General features: G+C 38.6%; 2 protein-coding genes across 2 annotated transcripts in view; one reads left to right on the top strand and one right to left on the bottom strand.

Moving 5' to 3' along the window:
- COL4A3 (collagen type IV alpha 3 chain) overlaps positions 1 to 10886 on the bottom strand; it is a 74820-nt gene extending 63934 nt beyond the window's left edge. The window contains exons 1-2 of the mRNA XM_068145516.1: positions 10218 to 10886; positions 6998 to 7156 (exon numbers count right to left, since the gene is read on the bottom strand). The gene's annotated coding sequence lies outside the window, so the exon portion shown is untranslated. The remainder of the gene's footprint in view (positions 1 to 6997; positions 7157 to 10217) is intronic.
- COL4A4 (collagen type IV alpha 4 chain) overlaps positions 1 to 15604 on the top strand; it is a 64565-nt gene that overhangs the window by 5126 nt on the left and 43835 nt on the right. The window contains exons 4-7 of the mRNA XM_068145522.1: positions 1204 to 1281; positions 11791 to 11925; positions 12320 to 12364; positions 13977 to 14093. Coding sequence (XP_068001623.1) covers positions 1204 to 1281; positions 11791 to 11925; positions 12320 to 12364; positions 13977 to 14093 — 375 coding nt within the window. The remainder of the gene's footprint in view (positions 1 to 1203; positions 1282 to 11790; positions 11926 to 12319; positions 12365 to 13976; positions 14094 to 15604) is intronic.

Below are 15604 nucleotides of genomic sequence, written 5' to 3'. Positions count from 1 at the left end.
TAAAGAGAAACAGCCTGTGAGAGACCATCACACCCTCTTGTTCTGAACTTTGGGAGTAGCAGATGCTCTGAAAATATTTTAGCTAGAAAGAACAGACTTTTCCTCCTTATCTACTGTTTGGCAGTGTTTTCTCCTTGAAAAACCAAGGTATGAACCTGTTGTGTTCTGTTAGTTGTGACAAAACAATGCTGACCTTGATAAAAATGAAACCCACACTGAGCACATTTTCCTGCATCACTTCTTACTTGTTTGCTTAAATTGTTCTTAAATCGCTCAAGCCCTTGCCATTCTTTTCGTAACAACTTTGATCATTTACACAATTTTGCTGAGAAAAAGTGTCACCAACCATGTAAGTGAGTTTATAAATGCATTTAGTATGTATAGGTGGTACAAGCTAAATATTACACTTGGGGAAAGAGAAGAGAATAATAAAATCATGTTCCCTTACAACACAAGAAACCTACTGAATTTGCATTTTATTGTGGTTTAGTTTCTCCTCAAATACACTTTTTTGCTTTATTACATTTTAACAGAGTAGTAACTTTGCCATCGAGAGGAGAAGGACAGAAAACTTTGATGCAAGAAATAAGTACTTTAATGGCAGGCAAGGCATAATTACACCCTGCACATACTTCTTCTGTCATTTAATAGACAACTAAATGCAAGGTTTTATCACTGTTTTGCCTTTTTAAGTGTAGTTAAAAAAATCTCCTAGCCTAGTGTGGTGAGTTACAAATTTCACATGATTACAAATTCTGATACTTAGGTATTTTTTTTTCTGGTTGTAGCTATTTCCTTAGTTGTATTCAGCTGTAATGCTTAACATCACTTAACATAACTTGCAGGTAATGTGTTTCACCTTTTACAGCAACTGTGTGTCTACTTTGCTAGCAATATCTCTGCTGATGAGAGGTCCAAGCAGGTTAGAAGGGTTTTAAATATAGTATTGATGTGTGCATTCTGTTAAGCAAGTATTTTGAAAGGTTTATATGTGCCAAGCTGAAGAGCTGCACAACATTCTAATGCTTGCTGCTATGGCAAGTTGCTTCATCAGAAGGAAATTGCCTTGTGGGTGTATGCAAGGGTAGACAAATCTCTTGCCTTGAAATTTATCTAACTGGCTCATGTTGTTAGCTAGACATGTCTGATGAAGTGATTGCTGTCTGCTGTGTATTGATAGATCCATACCTTTTCATTCCCCAGGGAGGATATGCATACCTTGAGCCATGTGGGGGACAGGAATGTTCACTTTGTCAGTGCTTTCCAGAAAAAGGATCAAGAGTAAGTAATGATTAGAGCTGAGGGTAATTACTGTTGTACATACTGTTGATTTTATGCACATGGGTTTTCTTTAAAATCAGTAAATCAATATTCAGACATAAGTAAGTCTGACTATAGCAAACTCCATAATTCTCTCACTGGTATGGAGTACAGCTGTCATCAAAGGGAGTTAGGATTGTAGATAAGTTTGCATGTGGATTAAGTTTGTAGTGGCACCTTATTGTGTTAATGGTTCTTTGAGCTACAGAAAGGTCATATTAAAAGTTTAGAAGTCTGTGCTTGTTTTCTGTTCAGGGGTGGGTTGAAAGAGAATGTCTATGCCATTTACTAGTTCTATGAAAACTGAAGTGTTTCTTATTTGTGCTAGGTGATTCTAGAACAGCATGCAGGCTTTTTATTTACCAGCTTAGTGCACTAACTAGAAAAAAACACCCTGAATTGTCTTTTCTTTGTAGTAGTAATGAAATGTTGAATCAGGTCAAGGGATCTCCATATTATACATGACAATTCCAAATTGCATGTTGCTCTTTCTTAAATGGAATACAGTCCAGTGATGGCTCTACAGGGCTCTGGGCAACCTGATCTCATTGAGGATGTCAGACTAGATGACCTTTAGAGGTCCTTCCAACCCAAACCATTCTATGATGACTCATTTATCATCTCAGGTGTTGAGATCTATGTAGCGATAGCAAGCAACTTAAACACTGTGTGAAGAAAGGACTTACTTAAGTAATTGTCCTGATTAGTGAACAACTGAAAAACTGTCAGTTAGTGACAGAATTTGTTCTATGTCAAAGTACAATGTTAAAGCTCAGGGTTAGAAAGATTCAGCATGGTGAACTGGTTTGTAGAAGAGCTGTGTGCCCCATCTATGAATCGCCACAGGAGCAAGACACACCTTTTCCTTCTGTGCTGCTGCAGTTAGCTGCATGATTTGCTGTGTCATGATCACTGCCCTGATGTCCTTGGATCCTATCCTAATCATCTGGGATTATGTCTGTACCAAAGTCCCCCATGCTGTCGGATTTTCATGATAGGTACCTGGGACACATCATCTCTATGACACTGTTAGCAAAAGAGCACCCCAGGAAAAGTATTTTGACCAGCAGCTCTGCAGGTTTGGATACCAAAAACCTGATCTGAAGTGCTATTTAAAAACAACTGACTTTGACACTAGAGGAAAATTCCCTGGTTCTGGTTCTTTGTCAGTAGCCTGGAGGTTCTGAATCACACGCCCATAGTCAGTCAGTGGTAAATATAGTGGTGGTTACAGACCTTTCCTAAGCTCTCCTTCCCACCACAGGTAAACTGAACCATGATTTGCAGTTTGCACCATGATTTGCACCATTTGCAGTTAGTTCTCTAAATACTTCCAAGGGCTTGAACTTAAGTGCCAAAGAGAAATGTAATAAATGTGTGAAAACAAATTCAAGGTCATTTTGCAAATGTAAGTCTGAGAATTGTACTACTTTCTGAAACAGCTCTGAAGTACACGCACACTGATGGATAAAGTCTCTCCACTGTAATATGGGTTTATAGTTCGTGCAATTATTTCTATTAATCAGTATGCAAGAAATAAAAGTACTCAGCAGACCCTGCATTACATGTGGCATAACTAAACACTGCTTCAGGTATATATAGGCAAACACTTTCTGCACTGATGTATGGTGATGAATTATTTTCTATAGGATTACTTAATCTTTTTTTTTTTCCATCCTACACTCCCATTGATTTCTAAACTTTGCTGTGTTCTGCCTTTACACTCTGACACACTGACTTGGCTTTCCTAGCTTCTGTGGAGACAACCCATTGCAAAACAAAAAAATGGTTTATCTTATTGTTAGCTTCCTAGAATGCAAAACATCTGCTTTATCTGCTTTTGTTGTCGTCTGAATTCTGCTCCTAGGCTGGGTGCTCAGAGTTTTGTGTCCTCCTCAATTCTTTCTTTAAAGTGCAAGAAACAAATGATCATTGAAAGCCTCTGGCTGGTGTGCAAGTCTAGCACTTCAGAAGTGTACAGTTTATGAAATAATCCTTCCCTGTAAAGAAGCAGAGATAAAGGCAACAGTGCAAATGTGGTTGCCTAGCACCATATTTCCCCCTTTTGCACTAATTCGCAGGGGCTAGCTGTCGTTTGCTGAAGGCACAAAAAGACTGTAGAAAATTCATGTACGTGCTGGCAAAAGGCAATGGAACAATAACTTCATCCAGACCCACTGGAAAGCCAACCTTACAGCACCCTCAAAGTTAAGTTTAGTCCTTATTCAGCTCTGTTAAACCAACTGCAATACTGGGGGCTTTGCAGAGGCTGAGTGAGAGAGACAGCATCTGAGTGAGCTACAACATACTGAATTCCATTGATGCACATAGACCAGGCCACCTATTTTTCATTTTGTTTCTTTTTTAATCTCTTACCACAGGCAGTCAGACATAGGGTATTCCTTTCATCATCTTCCACTGAACATGGAACCTAAGACTTACAGGGGAGCAAGGGCATTGTTGGACTGCTAAGGTATCATCTGTGTTAGAAACACACTGGGTCAGACCCAGAGTGAATTGATTAAATGTTTTATTCAAACTCTTCCAAGAACTGCAACCAAATCCTTCATTAAACTAGCTGGAACATGACCATTCCTATGTTACTCTGAGTCTTTGTTGTTGGCTGAATTCTTACAAATGGAGTTCCAGTTTCAGAGGAATTTTTCTATTAACTTTTACCTCCCCTAAGAAATGCACTGGAGGAGATGCTCTTTAGCAAAGGGCATTATTTCTAAGACACCTGGTGGAATGCAGAGGCATTACTATCCATAGGAGGGATGCCCACTGAATCGTAATGTAGACTTAGCTAGGAAGATGTCATACAATTCAACTTACAAATGGTAGTTTAACAGCTGAATAAGAACCTAAGTGGTTTGCTTTGCACATTGTTACTGGTCATCTCCCTACATCCTTTTCCACACACTAAAGAGGAGGTGGTTTTTAGAGTGGTCAGGGTATCCATCTGCTGATAAAACAGCAGTTGTAGTTTCAAAGTTAAGGTGTGCCCATGTGATAAGGGTTTCACTTTGTCAGCAGACTTCGAGAAAAATATTTTTGCTAGTTTAATTTAGGGACATTGAATTTAATTTTATTGACATATCAAACACTGACAGGTATGTGATGATGTTGCCACTTCACTAGTTTGAGAATGTTACCTTCCTTCTTAGTGTTTCAGTGGAAGCATTGCTCACTGGAAATGTAGCTCTTAAAGTGAATAAATGTTATTTCTGGGCTTGGAGCAGATTTAGAGCCTATCTATAACAATTAAAGTAGAACAAAAGCCTCAGAGCTGATGGAAATCAGCTTTGTTTATTGGCAATTAACAATGACAAGAGAAGTTTCTTCACATTTTGTAAAACTAAAAAGGTTGTAACTTCTGTATGACAAAGCTGTAGCTCTCCGCTAAAACAGTGAAAAAATAAATAGCAAGAGAATACACACCTAAAATTAACCTCCTAAATATATTTAAGTTTAGGAGTTGAGTGGTCAGCATGACTAGAGTATGCTTTGAAGTTTCCATAAGAAGTTAGGACCTCAAATCTTGCCCTGCTGTCCTTGGCATCCTAGCATAAAGCCCTTTCTTTCCCTCCATTTTCTGAAGTGCAGTGGAAGTGTGATTAGTTAAAGCTGTGGGTACCAGGATAGCATAAGAACATTGTGTATCTGACTGAATGCTCTGGGAATTAGGACTTTGCCTTATAGTTGCCTATTTGAAAATCCTTTACATGTCATCATAGAAAGCCTTCATTATCGGTGGAAAAGGCAATTGAGGCCTTAGCTAGAGAAAAGATGACCATGGTGGTAAGAAAAGGAAATGGCCTAGGCCATAATCAATGTATTGAAATTAGGTGAGCTGGGGGAAAAGTGGAAGTAAATAGCTGTATACTTATGCACTCGTTGCTCTACTGTGTTTAGAAGAGCTTGTGTACCTGTTGGTTTTTATTCCTCTCAACCTTCAATAATTCTGTGCTATCAACAGGTTTGCACTACTACTCATTAGCAAGAAATCACTGTCTGAATAAACACTCTAGTCACTGCTGCTAGTAGTGTACCCCATCTTGAGATCATTGTAGCTTTCCACATCACGATGAAAATTCAACTTCTGTTTAACTGGCATTGTTGGAATTAGTTTTACATTCTCCTATTAATCTCTTGATCTTGTGTCACAACTCAAAGATTCTTTCTTCCATAGGACACCATTAAATCATGGTGGTAAATTTCTTTGTGCATACTGTGTGCTAATATATCTGTTCATTTATAGAAAAGATGAGGAGAGCGAGTCATTAGTGCAAGTACATACACTTCCAGTGTATATATGTGCTTATATGGAGCACTGTGTATATGATTTTTTTGTGCTATCCTGCAACAACTGAGACTTTCTCTAGCCTCTTCTTTCTGAGTCAAGATGTATGGTCTTCTAGTAGACAGTAGCAGTCAATCTTTTTAATTAGAGGCAAACATGAATTTTTTTTTCTCCCTCTTTATCTTTGGTCTCATACAAAGTTCATGATTTAAATTTTCTTCTGAGAGGCCAAATTGGTAATGAAAACTTTCCTCCTTTTCTTCCTCTTTCTCTAATTTGGGAAGTAGTTTCCCTGCTAACCTCCACGGTGTTGTATCAGTGACCTCCAAAAATGCTGGCTGCCCTGAGAAGTTAGACAGTTAAAATGTTTGTGGTTAGCACTGCCTGATTGTAAACCTGTCCTGTGCTGACCCCAGAGTTTGATCCCATTCAATTCCTTTGGCTTTGTTTATAGAGTTAAGTAGATTTAGAAAGCAAGCATCTATTCATGACCCAACCTGATCTAGCTTCCATGAGATCATGTGAAATGCCTGGAGCAAAGTGACTGATACGTAAATATAACTCAGCAAGACCAACATTTATCCTTTTGCAGATGAAGCAGCCTCTTTCCATACCAGAGTAGGACTGAACCCAGCAAACAGAAATCTAAGAGGAAGATCTCAGTTTTTCTGGCATATGAGGTGTGAGGAGTAGGCATTCATGAGAGACACTAAGCCTGGGGATTGTCAGAGATAAATTAGAAAGTCAGCTGGGGTATATCTCAGTGTAGCAGGGTAAGGATGGTGAATTTCATACTTTAGGTCTGTCTCCTGGCATCACTTCTTGTGCAGTATCTCCCTCGTAGATCTTGTGGGTGGTTGCATCTCCCTCACAGATCATGTGGGTTAAGTGAGTCTGATTTACAGCGCAGTGTTAACATATTTAAGATTCACTAACTGGGAAACTGCAAAATCCCTCTGGTTTTGGGGACAGGCATTCATTAAATCACACCTTTTGCATGTCAGTATGCAATAGCAATCTGTCATTCCCATGAAGTCTCCAATGCTTCTATTTGAGTTTTCAAGCTCAGGAAATGAATAGGTAAAAGCTATCTATTTGCTCTCAAATACATGTGCTTAGTGGAATGCACATGCATCTGGGGAAACCCAGGTCTCTCCTATCATTTGCCTCATACTTATTGATCATTTCCCTCAGTATTTTAGCTGTGATACAGTCTTAAAATAGAAGATTCTTGAGACCAGTTATCTATTTCTGTAGTATTTCTATTGTGTTTCACCTAGTTATCATGAGAATCACAGAAAAACAAATACAGAGAAATGAGATCCTAAATCCACACCTGAAGCAGACCAGACATTTTTGTGTTTTTTTACTTACTGTGCAGAGCAGTAGGCTGTGCTCTGGCTCCAGAAGTTGGGATTTGAACTGGTAGGGAATGGATCCTGCTTGCTGGAATGTGAAACATGATCACTGCAGTCTCTTGACTGTAAGGGCTCTTTGAGGGTGTTCTTCATATAGCATGTCCAGGTAAAGCACCTATAAATAAGATGTTTTTTCATATTAGACATGTTTCCAAAGTTTTGATCTGGTTAAGCTAGCCTTCCTTTTGTTCTTGAGCATCTTTCTTTCCCTAATACTTTAGGTTCCTCTGTCCCACCATATTAAAACTGGCATTTGCTGCTTTTTCACATTAGACAAGACAAAACCTCTTACAAAATCATTCTTTTTCATAGATTTGAATGAAGCAAAAATTGCCAATCAGTGACTTGTTTCAAGGAAACAAATCAGAGCTCAAGTTAGTTTTATTTTAGGAACTAATTTGGTGTTAATTATTTGTGGTCTAAACCACTCTCTGAACCATTAGCAGTCTGTCTTGGAGTTTTGGTGCCAAACTCTCTCATATTCAGTGTTTAACACAACAGTGACACCCACTGGCTTGTTGCATCCCTTTTCCTTCCATGGTTTCACGGGGTTAAAACACAAAACAAAGTATGTGGTGAAAAGCGTTTTCAGCACTTCACTATGATTTATTGTGCTTCAGTGGAGTACCAGAGTGAACACTAAGCTGTAGCATGTTGGATCACTGTATGGTATGATAAAACTGCACAAAATTTACTAGTCATTTGCAACAAGATACAGATGCTAAGATCAAGCACTGAGGTGCTACTGCATCATAAAACCCAAGATATCTAATATTGAAAAGTCATATGATCTGTTGTTTCTGATCAAAGGGAGAATAAAGTACGTGCCATATATTAGTCTGACCCTCACTTACTGGTTAGTGTACAGCCACAGAAAAATGTCCTCAATTAAGGACAAGAGAGTGGATTTAATGACAGCTTATGTACTTTCTCAGACTGATCTCATCTTGATAAAGTCAGCATTTAGAAAGTTTATTTTGGAGCCCTTGACTTACAGTAAAAATGGTGTTGCTCTCAGTCCTACACAGAGTGGAGGAGTGGAAATGTCCTAGAATGGACACCCCTACAAGCTCTGGAAGCTGTGGCTTTGCTCTTCCAAAAGGGGAGAGGACATGGGTGGAGCTTAGAGGAACAGCAGATGCTCCCACCTCACTAAGCATTTTGCAAAAGAAAACATCTGCAAATGCCTCTGTGTGCACTCTTCTCACCCTCGAAGCGCTCTGCCTTCCTCCCTTTCTCTGTCCTGGTAAAAGGAGGAAGACTGGGTGCAAGCCAGCACCAACTGCGAGATGAAAATGGGCACTTTGTTATTTGCCTACACTCTCCACATATCCTGTAGCACAGGGACTGTTCTAACTGAAGGCAGTAACTGGACTTCTGACTTCACTGGTACCAAGAAGCAAGACAGACTTCACTGTAATAGCATGAACCAGTGTTTTTGATTTTCAGTTAAGACTCCTGTAAAGATTGTGCTTTCAGATAATCAAGTGCTTAGGGTACTCTAAGAAACAAGTGCTCTTTGGTGTTTCTGGAAACCAGGTTATTGCAAGTAACTGTTGCTTTTCTCAGACAGCATAAAGTGCTTTGCTGCATGATTCTCAAGTATTTGCAGCCATAGTCCTAGAGAGCATACTTAATTAAAAAAAATATAGTCTTGTTTTGTCAGAAGTCAGTTGCTTACTGCAGGTCAAGCTCAGGATATGCTAAAATAACAGACCATAGTCTTGGCATGGGTAGTCCCTGACCTAGACAATTAGCAAGGCATTGAAATCCTAAAGGAATTTATTGGCATCAGATGGCAGAGCAGGCATAATATTCTGGTCATTTTAACTGAGCTAATTTGTCATTTCCACATGAGCATGACTACCTTCATCCTCTTTATTTGTACAGCTGTCCTGAGACTGTAGTGCTGCGGTAGTCACATTGGATGGGCACAAATAATAGATGTGATAATAGATGTTATGACATGGTATCAGTTTGGTCTTAAACAAAGCTCCCAGTCATTATCAGTCTTTGAGCTGAAAGAAAGAGAGACAATCCACCAGCTTCACATGGCATGCTGGAGTTGGATCAGCTGCCAAACCTATTGTGGATTCTGGATTCAATCACTCTGCTTGATGACTTCACCACCTCCTACTGAAGACATAAACCATGGAGTCAATTAAATTCACAGAGTAGCATCTAATGAAGACATTTATGAATGAAGATATATATATATATATATAATGAAGATATGTATATATCATATATATATATATATGATATATATATATATATATATATATATATATATATATATATATGAAGATATGTAGCCTAAAGGTCTACATATCCTGGAAGTGCTTCTTGGTTAGTTATGATGGATAACCAACATAGAAATCATAGTGTCTCAGCTTCTGAGTACCATGAAAGTCAAGTTTCTTCAACTATCTGAAGGATATAACATGATGTGAAAATATTCTATCAGCTCTTAAGTGCAGAACATATACACTGGGAACTCAAAATTTTAAAATTGCTGCAGAAACTTGTTGTCAACAAAATAGATGGAGACAGAGGCATTAGAAAATTACTGAGAAATATCTTGTGTGGGGTTTTTGTGCTGCTGAATGCTGCATTTTGCATGGTAATAGTTCACTAAGTGTACTAAAAACCCCCCACTGCTTCCAGAAGAGTGAATGGTTGAAACAGTTGCATTGTACTAGTCTCTGTATTTTATTAGTCTCATTCATTTCACTTTCTTTATATTCAGGATTATTCTTTAATTAAAATGGTTGTGTTCTCCTTATTTATTATTTTAAAGGTGCAATAGCTGCTTTAAAAGCACTTCAATAAACAAATTCAGTTTTACAATGGAGATGTGCCAGGCATGGCCAATAGACAGGCTGCGACTGTTCATGCAAGCAAATACTGCAGTTAAACACCCAGAATCCTGCACTGTCCATTCATTGTTAACAAGGATGCAGAATCAGCAGGGTTTAATATTAGTAGCCCTTAATTTGCATAATATTTTGCATTGCTCAAATTATGGTATCAAGAAAATTCTGTGTGTTGCTGGAGACACTATGCTGATTCTGCCCTGGCTTCACTGGAAGCAGGATCAAGGTTTAACTGAGAAGAGCCACTAAAGACAAGTGGAACATGAGTTGTAGGAGGATACTTTTCCAGGTCATCCTTACCTGTAAGTGTAGGGATTCTTTTCCTGTCCTCAGGACCGGTGGTGATCCAATTCTGCTTCTAGTACAGCATAAGCCTAGAGTAGTTTCTGTTCCAAGCAGGTAGTGAGTCACCTTCTCATTCCTCTTTTTCTTTGCTGATTTGATTGGCTGGTGTACACAGCACATTTCTTCACATCCAACTGTCAAATCACACTGATTTTACCAAGGTATTTTAAGAGACAAATAGGGAATACATAAAAATATGTTTAGGTCTTTGCATGTAGTTCACAAGATAAGATTTAACCCAGATTGAGGCCGTTGAAATGTTTACACTGAAAAGCAAGCAATTAAATTCTGTTGCTTCAACACAATTTGACTCCTAAAGTGAACCTGTCTTCTTCCAATCACCTTTGATTTCTGTCAATTTATTTTCTTTCAATCCATTTATAGAAATAAATGTTTGGTCTCTCAGTTCTGTAAATGAGGTTGTACCAGAATATCCTTTACTGCCCTCAAGTGGTCTTAGAGCCATCTGCTTTTCTTGGGAACACATGGGGCTCCATTTTGCTTTCTTTCTAATAGTGTGATATAGTGGATTGATTCATTGACAAATTCTGAAAAGAAAGCAAAACACTTTTCAGTTTAGAAACAAAACAAGTTATAACTCAACAAAGATAATGATGCAGAATGAAAAAGATGAGTAAGAGAGATAAAGACCTGTAAATACGTAGATTTTGTAGGGTGAAAGTGCAGACTGGTCACATGTGAAGTCTGATTAGAAAGCTTGCCTCATTCAGCACTTTGAATCTATCATTTAATAGTTGTTTAGCAGCACAGAACAAAAACTGCAACAAATCCAAAACAACTCTACAAGCAATGCTATGGACTGGAAAAAACAGTTGGCACGGGAAGTACTTTTACTTCAGAATATATATTATACTGGGAAAGTTAGCAGAAATCCATGGAGCTGGTCTGTATGGTACTGAAGGTACAGATCCTCAAATTAGAGCTATATAGAGATACATTTCTGCAGTCTTCCACACCATTTTAACAGAATCTATTAAAATTTATACTTTCAATAAATGTGGTAGCTAATAACAAATGTCCCCACCCCCTGCAGGAAATATCACAAGTTTAAAATAAGACATTAAATAAGTGCAGATGTGAGATAGAAAAAGAATGCAGATAATTAGCACATAGTGTGACTTAAAGAAGGTACTCTCCATTTTTCCTAACTCTGCACAAAGTTCCTTTGTCTAAAATGAGTGATCACTTCTCTGGTGGTGAAAAATGGGATGCTCAGTGGAATCTTATGCTTGCAGAGGATGATACTTAACACTGATAGAGCCAAGAGGGCTTGCAGTTTATCCCAGGCATCTCAGAGGTGGTGCTGGAGACCTGGTAATGGTGAAAAGAAATTAACACTTTGAGCAAGTTGTTAAATTTGCCGCTTGTGTTCTTTGATGCATGGAACAAATCTGCAGGCTGTACAGCAGACTGGTTTGAATCATGAGTGTGTATACATTGTGAGCTGTGTTTTATACATACAGTCATCTGCTGCAAGGTTTACGCTCACTTCTTTGCACTCTTTCAGGGTCAGCCTGGTGATCTGGGAGCTCAAGGTCCAATTGGGTCCTTGGGATCTACAGGACCAGCTGGTCTACCAGGGGAAAAAGGACAGAGAGGTGAGAATGGGCAGCCTGGGCCAGCTGGAGAAAAAGGTGATAAGGTAGGAAACACCACAGACAGCTCTTTTAGGTCTATGAAGTATACAATGTTAAATATTAGCAAGGAAAACAGAACCTAGATGATCAAAAAGTGTTTCTTTTGTAAGTTAGAGGAAACTTGTCTCTCTCTGTCACTTCATAACCCTCAGAGAATTAATTGTATGAGAATCAGACCTTTGTCCTTTGCTGTACCATCTGTTGTTACATGGGTGACTGTTGTTTCTAGTCTCCTGCTAAGACAAGCCCATGAAACATTTTTCAGATATTACAGCTTTTGATTCATATTACAAACAAGACTGTTTCTTGTTTCTTGCTAGACAGTATCACATATTCTTGTTTTCCATTCCACTTAAGAGTTAATGACCTCAGCAGCTTTGTTTTGTCATCTCTTTTTAGGGCCCAACTGGAGTCCCAGGATTTCCTGGCTTAGATGGTGTTCCTGTATGTATTGAATTAATATTACTCCATAAAAATGAGAGGTTCTGTAAAGTCATAGCAAATCCTCTAGCAGAATAATAGAGTAAATAAATTGTTTGGCTTTGTAATGTGACTTGCAGAGCTACATGTTTTGCAGAAGGTTAAGATAGCCAGGTTAACTTCAGCTGGATTTAGTACTGATAAATTCCACAAGATTCCTGTGAGGTAAGTACATCATTTTCATGCAGGGGTGGGGCAGTGAAGATCAGACTAGCCCATGTCCATGTGTCAGTGCTAGGATTAAAAACAATGAATTTATTTTCTCAGGCTCTATGTCAAGTTGTAATCTGCTTGCTGTGTTCTTAACACCTCTGAAAGGATCTCAAATGATGACTTGTTTACTGTTGAAATATTCTGATTTTTGCCTGTAGTTCTTCTGCAGGGAAAAATAAAGCACTGAAAAATTAACCTTTGAGTCCAGTAGTTTTAACATAAATTGGGACTGAAGAAGGAAAGTGTGTTCTAAATATATCTTTGGAAGAGAGTGATTCTATGTTTTTCTGAGTGTCTTTTTCAGTGTGGAAATGGGTGTGGTAAAAGGTAGTATCTCTTGGATACAGTGTTTTGAAAAATGCTGTTTACTAGGACTGAAGCCCTCTGCTGTTATCAGTTTCATATGGCTCCAAGTTAAAATGTTGAATTTTGGTAGTGAAAACAGACGCAAAAACTGAGTGGGTGTCTTAGCATCTGCTTGTCAGCTGTCCACAGTTGGCAGTGGAACTGCTGCCAGAGTGTCTGTACAAGGCCAAAACGTAGCACAGAAAGGTGCTCTCCCAGGGAATGAATATGCTTTTTATGAACAATGTTAATTAAAACCCAGTGTCCACAAATTGGGATGAACAGCCTTAAAAATAAGGAAGGTAAAAGTGGAAAAACTTTTCAGGCAAATAGCCAGGATACTTGCCTGATGATTTTTCAGAACCCTCCAAAAAATAATTTTGGGTCAAAATTACCATTTGTTCCTTACAAAAGTGTTTGATTCTGTGGGAAGTGTCACTGCTTCTGTTGCCCAGGGTCTAACGGGCAGTAGAGGTAAGCCGTGTCTGAGGTTAGTTCTTGCTAGATTAGAGAATCACATCCTCAGTTCTTGCATGTATGGTCAGGATCTCTGAGATTACTTCATGCTTGAGTCAAGCTGTGTCTTGTTGTTCTTTGGTTTATGATGAGCCTTCTTGAGATGACTTCTGTGAATTTCTTCAGCTGTTTACAGCCACAAGAAAGACTTTCGTGAGAGGCTGCTTTCTCTGTGAAGATAGCACGTTACCTTTTTACTCAAGTGAGAGCTCAGTCTTGCTCTCTTAAGCAATCCTGTCCCTATTATATTTGCTGTGCATCAAAGAAAAAGATATAAAATACAATTTGTTATACCAAAAAAAAAAATACAGAAAAATCTACTGGTCACAATAGAGAACATTTCTAATGCAAAAAGGATGAATCTTGGGACCACTGTGAGATGTCCTTTGTTGTAGAGCCAAGATATTTGTTTCTTAGTCTGCTGTTTCTGCTAATTAAAAAAAAAAATGTAATTATCTAGTTATCATGGTGCATCTCTAATAAATATCAAACTGTCTTTCAGGGGTTACCAGGAAGTGAAGGACCCAGGGGCAAGCCTGGTCCAGATGGCTGTAATGGCTCAAGAGGAGATCTGGGATTTCCAGGAGAAATTGGTTATGTTGGACCAAGAGGTCCTTATGTAGGTGAAAGGCATCCCTACTATCTGTGAATATTCTGTATGTACATTTCCCCTCCCAGCTAACAGCTCTGCAAATTAAAGGAGTTTTAGACTATGGCTATACAATGCACCATGAATTTCCAGGCATGCTTACTAAGGTTGAGGGGAGTGAAGGACACCTGGTGCCTTAGCATATTAAGCTTGAATGTGAGATACTCTTGAAGCGTACACGTCTCCCCTAAGAGCTAAACTCCCCTTTATTACCCTGTACATAACCACACCTATGCTAATACCATTTCATGGAAGTACAACTAAGAAGGAGTAGTTTGAAACCATCACACCATTCATCAATACTTGAAATGTCTTGAAAGCCTTAATACTAGAGATGGACATACCTTAGCAGAATCAGCAGTAAGGGGAAGCTTCAACAAGTCTGAGTCATAAAGGGAAAAATGAGACATGGGACAAATTACAGCATAAATACTCTCAATTCCAGGAGCACGCTCACTGGCAAGCCTAGAAAAGTATTTGCCACCTACAGAGAATGGGAGACACAAGAGGCCTGTAGCCTTAGATATGCACACTAAAATTCCACTGCAAATTAAATTAGCCACCCAGAAAAGCAAGGCATAGTAACCATATTTGCTTGTGGAGAAGAATGCTATTCCATCCACTCCTTGCAGACTGCCTCTTTGTAAAGCAGTTTCTTACAGCTGATTATATATTGCAGCTAACATTTTTGTGTTATTTATAACCTTGTCCCACATAGTCTTATTTAATGCTATGTACATATTCATCAGCTTTACTTCTGTTACCTTGGAGAACCTTACATTTATTAGTAAGCGCTTACCTAAGTCATGTAGAAGGTAACAAACTGAATCTAATGAAAGTGGTTTATTTCACAAGAGATCACATGCAAAATAACCAAAAACAAATAGAACTTTTGGTGTGTTTAATGTGTTCCTAGCTGTTTGACCTGTAATCTGCATCCAGACTACTGGAGCTATATACAGCTGCAAACAGCTGTAATCTTCCTTTTTATTGGACTGTGCCAGGGATAAACACTTCCCTTCTTTCATTCTGATTTTAGGATTTGCACAGCCAGTGTGTAACATCAGGAAACCAGTACAGTTTTAAAGTGGTTAAATTTCATGACAAACAGTATCCCATTTTATTAAAATCAATAGTGAAATGTCTGAGTTAAATTATATTCAGTAGACTTGGGCTTCACATGAGAAAACTTCAGAAATGATGTCTTAATAGATCTGCTCTTTAGATGTGTACATGTCATCTATTTCTGCTATGTCAGACTAAGATTTTGAGGGTGGCAAGTTAGGCAAAGTTTTATAAAGGACTCCACAGCAACCACAGGAACTTAGTTCTTAAAAACAGAGGGCATACAGAAGGCAATGTTACTTTTAAAGTTCTTGTTAGGTAAAAGAACTGCAAAATCCTTGTGCTGTGATGGTGGTTCTAGTGGATCATTCAATCTCCATAGAGATGCAGGATATCAGTAAGTGGATCACGCTTTA

This window comes from Melanerpes formicivorus, unplaced genomic scaffold (assembly GCF_026170545.1).
Source record: "Melanerpes formicivorus ecotype bairdi unplaced genomic scaffold, bMelFor1.0.p_v2 SCAF_12, whole genome shotgun sequence".
NCBI classification, from domain to species: domain Eukaryota; kingdom Metazoa; phylum Chordata; class Aves; order Piciformes; family Picidae; genus Melanerpes; species Melanerpes formicivorus.
Note: the sequence above shows the minus strand (reverse complement) of the source record. Positions and strands in the feature narration are given on the sequence as shown.